Here is an 11608-nt window from a genome sequence, read left to right on the forward strand (position 1 = left end):
ATTTCAAGTGATTTTTCACACTTGATACACCTTTTACATTTGTTCATTCATTCATTCACACACACACACACACAAACACGTATTATATACACAAAGAGCAATACTTCCCCTTTCTTACTTAAGTTGGCAATGAAATCACATCAAATGTCCTGTAGATTTGTTTCATTTCCACAATGCTTAAATGACTCTGAGTCTGTGCTACATATTGAACACTAGGCGGTGAGAGGTGCCACATACACACAGAGGATGTGTTCTGTATACCTGTCCTGCAGTGCTGAAGGACTGTGGACTAAGCTCAGTGCACATCAAGTCATCGACAACTCATTTCTCAGGGACCTCTTAACAATACTTATACTGTCCTGTATCTACGCAACTTGATCTCTAGTCCAGCGCAGGACACAACAGGCAGTGGAGTTCTGGCCTATGGAATTTTAAAGGTGCCGTATGTAATCTTAACCAACACTAACCATGATTCCAAAGGCACATTAGGGTTAGTGTCTCTCAGTATCCCTGTGCATTCTAAGCAACTTGTGTCTTTATTACTGTTATTTTAACCAGTATTCCCACTATTTTCATTGAAATGATAAATTGTATGACAGCAGAGGGTAATACATTACATACATCACCTTTAAAGTGGATATTTTGAATAGAACTGATTCAAACTCCAGCATCTTGTCTGCAAAGTTCTCAACCATCAGTTCCTCACAGTTAAATGTACAAACATGCTGGTGGTAATTCACTGGGTGCTCATTTGACAATTAAGCTGTGTCTTTGTGTCGCCATATAAATACCTTTTTACAACATGAGACAATTTTTTTTTGTCCAAAGGAAAGCAATATTTTAAAAATAATATCCACAATAATAGTAGCATTAATGGGCAGTCTTTGATTGTCTCTGCAATGATTTGTGACGCAAAATCCCTTGTCTTCAAAAACAATGAGAACAACACCATGATCACTTTTAATGTTCATTCCATGAGAATGAGTGATATCAAACACGTGAAAGGGAGAGGTAGTGTAAGTCAGTAGCAGGGTGTGTGTGTGTGTGTGTGTGAAAGGGAGAGGTAGTGTAAGTCAGTAGCAGGGTGTGTGTGTGTGTGTGTGACAGAGGTAAGAGGAGTCAACTCAGGAAGGGAGAGGAAGATGGGTGAACGGTTTAAAAAAAAAACAATATCCCTATGACATTTTTTTAATCTTCTCAGACTGCCCTCTCCCTCCTTCTGTGCACCTTCCTGCTCCAGGACAGGTTTGGACTTCAAGGACTGCAATTCCCATAATGCAATAATGCTTCCAAAAGGAAGTAGTTCTGCCTCACACCTCAACCTGACCCTGTGTGAGGTGAGTCCTTAGCTGCTGAGCGGCCTTGACGATCTTTCTCTGGTGACCCAGAAGGTTCACTCCCAGACCCTGCACATCCCTGAAAGACACAATGGCAGAGACACCCATGCATGAGAAGGCATAACATGGAACAGAGGAGACAGAGAGGGAGAGTGGAATGGAGAAGAGATTCCATGACCTTATAAGCCTCTCACCGGAGTGTTGCTATTGAGTAATCTATAGTCCATATACGTTAAAAGGTACTGTATATACATTTTTTATTATAAAAAGACAATACCACTTTATTATTTAAAAGAGAATGATTTTGATATAGAACATACTCCATGGTTAGTCTGCTGACTCTCTCCAGACTTGTAAGTTGTGCTCTCTCAAACTCATCTTTGTATCGTTCCATCCTGAGGGCGGATAACCAGTCTCCAACCGTCGCTACTGACGACAGGTCTGTGGGTGTGGGACTCAGCAGGGGCTGAGTGGGACTTCAGAGAAAAACAAAGATATTCTATATTCATTTAGAGGAATGAAAAGTGGATTAAACTATCTACTACATGAATAGTAAATGTTGTCTCTGTGAAAGGAACCGTAGAGCTCAGATTGTGTTCGCTATTGTTTATGAATGAGAGGGGATGGCTGTGCTCTCACCGGCTGTGCTCAGCCTTGAGGGAGGCTGGGTGCCGGATGAGTCTGTCCAGGGAGGAGAGGAGCGAGTCGAAGCCTGGCCGGTCCTGTCTTTCTGCCTGCCAACACTGCAGCATGAGGGCATGCAGGGCCGGGGGGCAGTTGTGGGGGGCAGGAAGGCGGTACTGATCCACCACTGCCTTCATCACCTGGGAAAAGGACAGGTGAGGAGGTGAGAGGTGTTCAATAACAATAAAGCAGCTGAAGGGATGAGAATGTACAGCAAAGAGGACTAAAAAACTGGTAATGAAAACTGGTTCAAACCAAACAGATCCTTAATGAGAGCATGGTGAACAGGAAATGGATGCTTGATTTCAAAATTTCATTAGGATGACTCCAGGGTTGCATCATTCAGAATACTCAACCATCCATTACCGATTCCCTTTCATCTCTAAATTTCTCATTATAATGTGTTTGAAGCTTTCAGCGTGTTGAAGTTCAAAGGTCACTTGGTGCAGGGATTATTCAAATGAAGTGAACTGAAATGTCTTCAAACTCAAAACAGAGATGGCATCAAGAAGAATATGTCTGCTTTATTTAGCGTTGATACAGCATAGTATTCAATATCTTTCTTTTTTGATTTTTACTTCCTCAGTTTCCTTGCTGAATGTTAACTACTGTGAAGTCCGGTTCTGTCTTGTTCTGTGAAGTCTGGCTCTGTCCTGTTCTGTGAGCTGTTTCTTTTGTAAAACCACAAGCTTTATTCTTTATGAAACAAAAACATCTTTCGAATCTTTGTAATCTTTTTGTCTGAAAAAGTTTCTCATTGCGAACTGCGGGAAATGTTGGCGTGTTCACCAGTTTAACAAAGGACAGGAATCTCCTAGTTTAATCATTGCTTCGTTGATAAGTTTTGACGCACAAAGTCTCATTCTTTCTGTAGAGTATACTGCTGTGTAATCACGGCTAAGTGGGTTTTCCCAACAAAGTCTATCACTTCTTTGCTTTCACCAGAAATGTTTCATAACAAGTTAAACTGGTCCACTTCTTGGAATACTTCAACATACAACAAACTCTCTTTAGATTGTAAAAAGTACCTATGTGTGAAGTGTCCTTAACCCTAATATTCTGTGTATGGCCATAGGATTCATGTAAACTTGTATTTCCATATTTGGAGGGAGTTGGAACTTGCACCAGTATTCTCAGAGGATGCTGTTATTCTGATGGAAAGTACTCTGAGATCCCAGGCTTTTGGTCACTCTCACAGATGGTCATCTTTAATGCCTCTCTCACTAATGACCCTCACCTCTTGGTTGCTCATGTCCCAGTACGGCCGCTCCCCGTAGGACATCACCTCCCACATCAGGACGCCAAAGCTCCAGACATCACTAGCCGAGCTGAACTTCCGATGCTGGAATGCCTCCGGAGCGGTCCACCTCACTGGAATCTTGCTCCCCTTTAACGAGGAAAAGAAATATTAATGATAACATTTGTAATAGCTAATGGCAAAGATAAGTCTTGTTCACTGGTAAAGATAAATTGAGTCACGCTCATCTAATTGTGACTCTTCTATAGATGTATTCCATATTTAAATGGTTATAAATCCAATATACTGGCCCCAGCCGTGGCGCGACTGGCTGGGGCACCTGCACAGTACGCCGGCGACCTGGGTTCGATTCCCCCCCCCCGTGGTCCTTTCCAGATCCCACCCCGACTCTCTCTCCCACTCTCTTCCTGTCAATCTCCACTATCCTATCTGATTAAAAAATAAGGCATAAAAAGCAAAAAAAGATAAATCCAATATACTTACTACTGAATGCATTAAAATTATACATATAAATATGAAATATTTATTTTTATATTTAAGATAAATGTGTACTATGTCCCTAAATCAGGGGTGGGCAACTAATTTCCCCAAGGGGCCACATGACAAACTGGGACTGTTGAGGAGGGCCGGACCCAAAATACCGAACTCAAGTCTGAACTCAATTCTGTTCAATTCTATTCTGTTCTTGTATAACATCAAGTAAATCATATGGTTTTGTTTACTAGTCGTAGAACAGATGAAAATGTGAGGGAGACAAAGGAAAAACATCAATATTTAATCTATGTCCAGTATTTAATCCTCGAAAATGATTTTTTGACATTGACATTTTGACATTGACATCAGTACAACCGATAGGCCTGTGCCACCATTTCATCAACACTCAGCAATATTTCATCATTAAATCATCAAATTAACTCTATGCAGAATTATACGAAAATGTGGAGCAGACAATAGTAGGCTGTCATTAGTTAATTAACATGCACAAAGAAAACTATTTTTAAAATGTAGGCTATGTTTTTGCTTTAACTTTATGCACATAACTGTGATTGGTAACTCGCTCTGTGTGTTGAGCCGGCTGCTTCTGCAACCTGTGGGTAGTAGCATCATACTAGTTCGCTAACATAAGCTTTGCAAATAAACTCAGACATGGTTACAATTATGGGGTTATCCGATTGTAAACTGTCTATCTGCCAGTAACGTTTTGAAATGAACACTTCGTATCGCCAACGAGCAGCAGTAGGAGTTCGTTCTAACAACCTTTGCGGTGGTGAGCGACGCAGACATAAGAGACACAAAACTTTGAAAGGTTTACGCCGACGTAAAGGCAACTGCATTGTGTCGACGCAGAAGCATAAATTCTATTCACCAGCACATCAGTGAGGGTGTTTACGTCGTATGCATCCACGCACAAATGTATGGGCGTACAAATAGCAGTCGCTTTCAAAATAAAAACAACGATATTGATTTGCATGCATTATCTCTATGCTAGGCTCTTGACTATTGTTCTTTCACGGACCTTACGCGGGCCGGTCAGGGAAAGCCCACGGGCCGGATGTGGCCTGCGGGCCGTATGTTGCCCATGTATGCCCTAAATGAAGGCATTTCTGAAGTGGAGCGGAAAAAAACACAACCAATGTATAAACCATAATGAATAAACCAAACCAAAACCCAGAGCAGAACCAAGAGCAGACCCAACAGCATGTACCAGTGTCCCAGGACTGCATGTACACAGTGTCCCAGGACTCACCAATGACGCGGTGTACGTGGGCATGTTGTGGTCCAGGCCCCTCATCAGGCGAGACAAACCAAAGTCCGACACCTTGCACACCAAGTTGGAGTTGACCAGCACGTTGCGTGCTGCGAGGTCCCGGTGCACAAAGTTTCTCTCCGACAGGTAACGCATCCCTGCACCCACTCCTCTCAACATGCCCACCAGCTGAAGCACACTGAACTGATCTTCATTCTCCTGTGAGAACAGAGAGGGAAAGAGAGTAAAGGAGAGAGAGAGAGGGTGTTTGAGGATGAGTGACAGGAGAAGGACAGGTAAGTGCAGGTAGGAAGTGGGTGGAATTAAACTTATGTTAAGGAACTAAACAGCATGATTGAAACCCAACATGTGCGCTGTAATGGAAGCTTAAGTAAATCCACTGCTAAGGTCAGCTAAAGTAAATCCACTGCACTGCTGAGGTCATAAATAAAGGTGCTGTCCTCTGCCCTCACCCTGAGGAAAGCGTCCAGTGGACCATTCTCCATGAACTCGGTGATGATTCTCTCCGGAGGGGAGCGCGTCACCACCCCCTCCAGCTTCAGCACGTTGGGATGGTCAAACTGTCCCAGCACCCCCGCCTCGCTCAGGAACATGGCCCTCTCCCGGTCAGTCACCCCCCAGCGGAGCGTCTTCACGGCCACCAGGACCTCCCTCCGGCCCAGCGGACGGTACCTCCCCCGGGACACTTCTCCAAACTGGGCTGGGGGGGAGGAGAGGGGAGCAGAGACCCACGTGTGTTTATACAGCTGCTCTTAGAGGCCACCAAGCAGGCTAAACGCAACTGTTTAAGAGACCCCCGTTTGTTTGGATATTTGTACAGTTTGGGTCTCAGACAAATACACACTGAACATCCTGGCACAGTCTTGGGCCATAATATTTGAATTGTACTTAACTCTTACCCGCACCAATAACTTCCTCGATCTTGAGGTGAGCTGGGTCTATCTCTCTGGCAAACTCTTTGACCGCCTCACTGGGGTCCTCATAGGTTGACGGGTCCACATAATACTTCACTCCCCCTGAAAAGTGCACATAATATATATATATATATATGTATGGATGAGTAGAGTTCATATATCTCATAGGGGAGTGAAAGCAGCACATCAGCGTGGGGTCTGCAGGGAGCGGGAGAGTCTGGGCTCAGCAGTGGCAGGGCTGCAGCTGTGTGATGTGACCTAAAGAGGGGCCAGGGGACAGGCCAGGAGCTGATGCACATGCTTTTACATTTCCTGTTCCTCAATGCAACTGTGCCCTGAGGAACCATGCATTATAGATATACCCCGGAATGGGCTCTGTGCTCCAGATTAAAGGCTTACTGCTGCATCCACAAAACAATGTGAATAACTTCCTCAGAGGGTAATGCAATGGGACTGGATAAATAGTCCATGCGCAGAAATGATAGTAAGTAATTTGTAGGAATGCTTTTATATGCACTCCAAACACTCACCCCTGTTGCTGATGTATCGCTGTAGTCTGTCGCTATATGGACTCTCTCTCCTTTTACTGAAATATGGAGGTGATATATTATAACATATTATGTAGCACATACTATTTGACTTATTGTTGATTATTACATGAGTTACAGCATTGTTACCTCTTGAATACAAACACGATGATAATCGCAATAACCACCAGGAGGAATGCTGCTCCACCCATCACCGATCCCACCAGTAGGGGGAGCCGATTTTGGATTTGCTTTGAACGCTCCTCTGGATATTGCATAGGAGGACACAGACAGAAATAACGGGTTTGATTTAAATTGGTATCCTTCATCATTCATTTCTGTACCAGTAGGCTTAATCCAATATTTGGCAAGCAGATTTTGTGTGTGTTAATGCATGTGTTGCGGCAGTGATGCTGAGGAGCCTTGCTGCTCGTACCCATGGCCAGAGTACTGAAGTAGATGGTGTGGCTGTACGGCCCATAGCCTCGCTCATTCCTGGCCCGTATCTGGAAGGCATAGATGGAGCCGGGGTTCAGGGAGGCCACCGTCACTGTGTTGGTTTCACTAAACACACTCACAGCAGAGTCCTCGTCTGAGCTCTGCTGTGTGACAGAGAGAGAGAGAGAGCGAGAGAGAGAGAGAGAGAGACAAAAGAGTGGTCAGAGGGGTCAGAGTAGCCAACAATGCTGGACTTCAATTCTAGAATTTCAATGTGACACTCGGGAATGATGGTGCTGTGTCTCAAATACAGACACCCGGCAGGGCTTATGTGAATCAGGGATGGAATAGTAATGCTCTTTAAGAATAGCAATGAAAATCATCTTGGTCTCCCCAAAGCACTTTCGGATTTATTGGAAAAGATTCAGAGAATTATGGGTGGGCAGTGCTTGTTGTGTGGCTCTTTACCCTGTCGTAATATCGGAGCTGGTACTCCAGGATGTCCCCGTTGGGTCGGTCCGGCTGAGGCCAGGACAGAGTGATGGAGTCTGCAGCCCGGCTCAACTGGTGCAGCATGGGGACGGTGGAGGGGACTGGGGAAACCGAGGGGACAGAGAGAGAGAGAGAGATGAGATTTCGATCGCCAAAGAGGTCAGCAGATGGGGGACCGATGGATTTAAAGTGAAACGGTACTCTCTGAATGTGTAGCCTCACATAACATGTAATCATGGATACCAAATAATCAAAATTCTTGATCTCTGAATTACACACATAACATGTAATCATGGATACCAAATAATCAAAATCATTGATCTCTGAATGTGTACCCTTACGTAACATGTAATCATGGATACCAAATGAAGCAAAACATTGCATTGCCTTTAAACCGAGGAAACAGAATAATGTCTCTAGAGAGACCAGTATTTGAAATCAGCATGCACTGTTCTGCAAATCAGCAAAGCTACAGCTAAGTAGCCCACAATGCTCATTGTGAATTCATATATTTGCACCGGCATTTAACCGTCTGACATTTTAACCGATGAATATGCAGACAATAAAACCAGAGAGGGCGAGAATAACAGAGAGAGAGAGAGAGATTCACCCAGCAACATAGCTACATGTAGCCTTAGTAATTAACCACTTGGGAGTGACACAGCGCAACACTTACTGATGTGCCATAAGGGCCATTACGAGATCATCATCATCATCATCATCAGCGAGCTCATCAGGATATCAGCAAATGACTTGGATTACAAATGACTTTGTAATTGTGATTGTGAATCATGATTGTTTCAGTCTTCCATTATTTTACCATTTTTCGTCTGCTAATTGTTATATTGCAAAAGCAATTTTTTGCTTGTGAGATCTTCAGGTAAAATTGTCTGATGAGTAAGTAAAGTAATAAAGTATAAATGTAAATGCTAAGGATGTAAAGGCAATGGATCTGTATTGGGGCAATTCCATTGAAAATGACATTTTTTGTAACATCCATAACGCCAATGATTACATGAAATTTAAGCATTTGCTATTTTTGGCTGAGGAATGTAAATGAGACAAAATGCACAAAAAATGAATTACCATTCACTGGCGTTATGGATGTGACAAAAAGTCAAATTTCCGCGGAATTGCCCATTGTCTTATCTTTCTTGAGTAAAAACATGGTTTAAACGTAAAGGCAGATATGGTTGGAAGTGGAGCAATGTCTAAGTGCAGTGGTTTACAGTTTTTCTCGATCGCTTTGATGCTTGTGTCAACTCTGACATCACATTTTCAAAACAGTTAACACCCATGTCTGAACTAAAGCACTCTGGCAAAAATGACACATGTTGCTTGCAAAAGGCTGTTACTCTCTCAAAACACTTAAAACATTTTGCCTTCAAACAACACATCCTGTCGTCTAATCACTGTGTGATTTTAATTAACCATTACACACTGGACAACAAAATGCAAAATATAGTTATCAAAATGAGCCATTTTGTTATGTCTGTTCCATTTCGTTCTCATTTTTCTGTTATAAGAAAAAATCTGTGAAAAGTACCGTATTTTCCGGACTATAAGTCACACTTTTTTCCATAGTTTGGCTGGTCCTGCGACTCAGGTGCAACATATATATATTTATATATATTTATATATATGTTTTTTTCCTCTTCATGACACATTTTTTGACTGGTGCGACTTATACTCCAGAGCGACTTATAGTCCGGAAAATACGGTACATAAAAAATAATTATATTCATTCCTCCCAAGATGACTTTGACATGTAGCTACAACTTGTCATTTTTCATTGAAATAGACCTACAGTAAACACCTTTTTGTACTGTTTTCTTCACCAAATAGACAATACAGTACTTTGTCTAAATGTGCATTAGATCTATACTAATAGCAACACAAAACAGACAAGGCATCTCTTATGGATAATGAATGATTGCTGATTGAAGAATTGTGCAAAGGAGTTTCACACAGGTGTATCAGAGATTCAGACTTACACAAGGAACCAATAGAGTTTGGGGTCTTTGAATGACATCTGTGTTAACTGTTTTACAAAAGGGTGTGAAGAATGTGTGAACCCAATGAAAATGTGTGAACACATTTGCAAGAGATGACTTCAGTGCAAATAAGGTGTTCATGAAAACCAAGTGGATCCCAGTTTCTTTAAACAGGTCAAAGCAATCAAGACAAACTGTAAACCGCACACATCCTCACAAAAAAAAAACCAGACGTTGCATGTATGACAATCAACTGATGTTGGACACATTACACGTCAGCAAGGATTATATCCACCAGAGGATTTTTGTGCGAAGAGACAGGGACCCATCTCTTTTAGTGGCTTACCTCTCCTACTTTAAAAATTAACATTAAGTCTGCACTTTGGCCTTTTCTGCAGTTAGTGAAAACAATCTAGTTGTACTGAGCCAAGTTTCTCCCCCCTCCCTCCGTCGCTGTCATTCCCTGCTTCCTTGACCGTTATGTGAGTTGACAGATTATGGTGACCCAAAGCCACCTGAGTCTAGGGAGTGGACAAGGAGGGTGCGGAGAGAGAGAGGGAGAGAAAGCAAGAAAGAAAGGGAGAAGAGGTAGAGAAAGACCACCACAGAGAGAGAGAGAGAGAGAGTGTGTGTGTGTGTGTGAGAGAGAGAGAGAGAGAGAGAGAGATAGATGAAAACTGAAGGACTGATGGTACTTGACAGATACAGACAAAAAGTGCTGCAGAGCTAAACTAGTCAAATGCATGTGGACAGGCCAGGCGGAGCAGCAGACAGATGGGGGAGAGGAGAGGAGAGGAGAGGAGAGGAGTGTAGAGGAGAGTGAAGGGCAGGGCCAGAGGCCCACGCCACCGTTAGCGTGTCAGCCGGAGACTCTCACCTGACTGGCTGGTGGTGAAATTGATGCTGGAGAACTGGGGCGGGAAAGGGCTTAAGGATGACACATCGTTGAAAGCTTGAACCTGCAAGTCAGCAAGACGTAACAATAAATGATGGTTAAGTTCAGGAATTGCGTGTGAATTTATGGAAGTGCAGGGAAAGACAGAAATGATGCTTGCACAACAAAGCTGTGTGGATTTAATTATTGATATAAGTGCTCTCAGTTGACTGACAGACCAGAGACTTAAACATGAAACTCTGTACAGACCAGAATAAGCATCCTCTGTTAAAGGTCACACCAATCTTACACACTGTCTTCCTAAATATATTCTTTGTGGGTTGTCGGTGTAGTGAGACTAAATCAATTTGTGACGGATGGTAGGGGACAGAGGGAATTGTAATCAGGCCTGTCTGTCTGGCTGCCCGTGATGTACATACAACTGGTCCAAACATACCCTGATTGCTCCTGGGAAATGTAGTTGTTGTACCTGTATGAGGTAGGTGACTCTGGTGAGCAGGTTGTTGAGGGTGACCTTGGTCTGGCGGAGTCCAGTCTGAGAGGGGGTGTAGGTGACGGTCTCGCCACACCAGGAGCACATGGAGGGAGGCGACTGCGAGGCGGAGGGGCAGATTCGGCACACCACCCCGTACCACACCTCGCCCCGGCCACCCATGTCCTGCGGGGGGCGCCAGCGCAGCGACACACCACCCTCCGAGCTCTCGTACTCCCAGGACAGAGACACAGGGGCAGACGGGGGAGCTGAGGGAGAAATGGACAGGACAGGACAGCAAACTCAGAGAGAAGTCAATATACATACTGTATGGTGGCTATATCTTGTGCTCTCCCTGGCGTGGCATAATACATTTCAGGGAGAGCTACTTAGAGTGTCAGGGAGGGATTAAGAGTACATTGCAGTGGATGGTGCCTGTAGAATACACTGTAACATATCACATGAGCGCTTTGCTTCTTAAAACCATCAGCTCCCAAACATATCAGCAGTCGGAACGAAAACATTCTATAATACAGTACATAATCCCACAACAAACTATCATCCCAGAATATCATCCCGGTGGGAATGGATGGTGTGTAATCCCCTGTCTGCTGTGCTTACCTGTGCAAGCGGTGGTGTTGATGTCAGAGGGCGCTCGGTAGAAGCCACTGCGGCACTCACAGACCATAGAGGCCTCCGTGCTGGTCCTGCTGTTGGCTGGACACATAGTGCACGACGCCGAACCCGCTGTGGCCTTGAAAAACCCCACAGGACAGGCTGAGGGAGATTGGGACAGAAAGAGAGAGAGAGAGAGAGAAAGGTAGAGAGA

General features: G+C 43.8%; 1 protein-coding gene across 1 annotated transcript in view; it reads right to left on the minus strand.

Moving 5' to 3' along the window:
* Nucleotides 1-11608, minus strand: part of ephb6 (eph receptor B6) — a 34536-nt gene continuing 22928 nt past the window's right edge. Inside the window, exons 6-19 of the mRNA XM_076281052.1 lie at nt 11401-11556; nt 10777-11048; nt 10290-10371; nt 7395-7519; nt 6925-7087; nt 6639-6753; nt 6492-6547; nt 5947-6063; nt 5500-5747; nt 5027-5245; nt 3259-3408; nt 1977-2161; nt 1658-1813; nt 1-1416 (exon numbers count right to left, since the gene is read on the minus strand). Coding sequence (XP_076137167.1) covers nt 1311-1416; nt 1658-1813; nt 1977-2161; nt 3259-3408; nt 5027-5245; nt 5500-5747; nt 5947-6063; nt 6492-6547; nt 6639-6753; nt 6925-7087; nt 7395-7519; nt 10290-10371; nt 10777-11048; nt 11401-11556 — 2150 coding nt within the window. The 3' untranslated portion in view covers nt 1-1310. The remainder of the gene's footprint in view (nt 1417-1657; nt 1814-1976; nt 2162-3258; nt 3409-5026; nt 5246-5499; nt 5748-5946; nt 6064-6491; nt 6548-6638; nt 6754-6924; nt 7088-7394; nt 7520-10289; nt 10372-10776; nt 11049-11400; nt 11557-11608) is intronic.

The sequence above is a fragment of the Alosa pseudoharengus genome, unplaced genomic scaffold, assembly GCF_046254945.1.
Source record: "Alosa pseudoharengus isolate Yale_2024_CS ecotype anadromous, Long Island Sound unplaced genomic scaffold, YU_APseudo_1.1 YU_APseudo_1.1_scf_12, whole genome shotgun sequence".
Lineage (NCBI taxonomy): Eukaryota > Metazoa > Chordata > Actinopteri > Clupeiformes > Clupeidae > Alosa > Alosa pseudoharengus.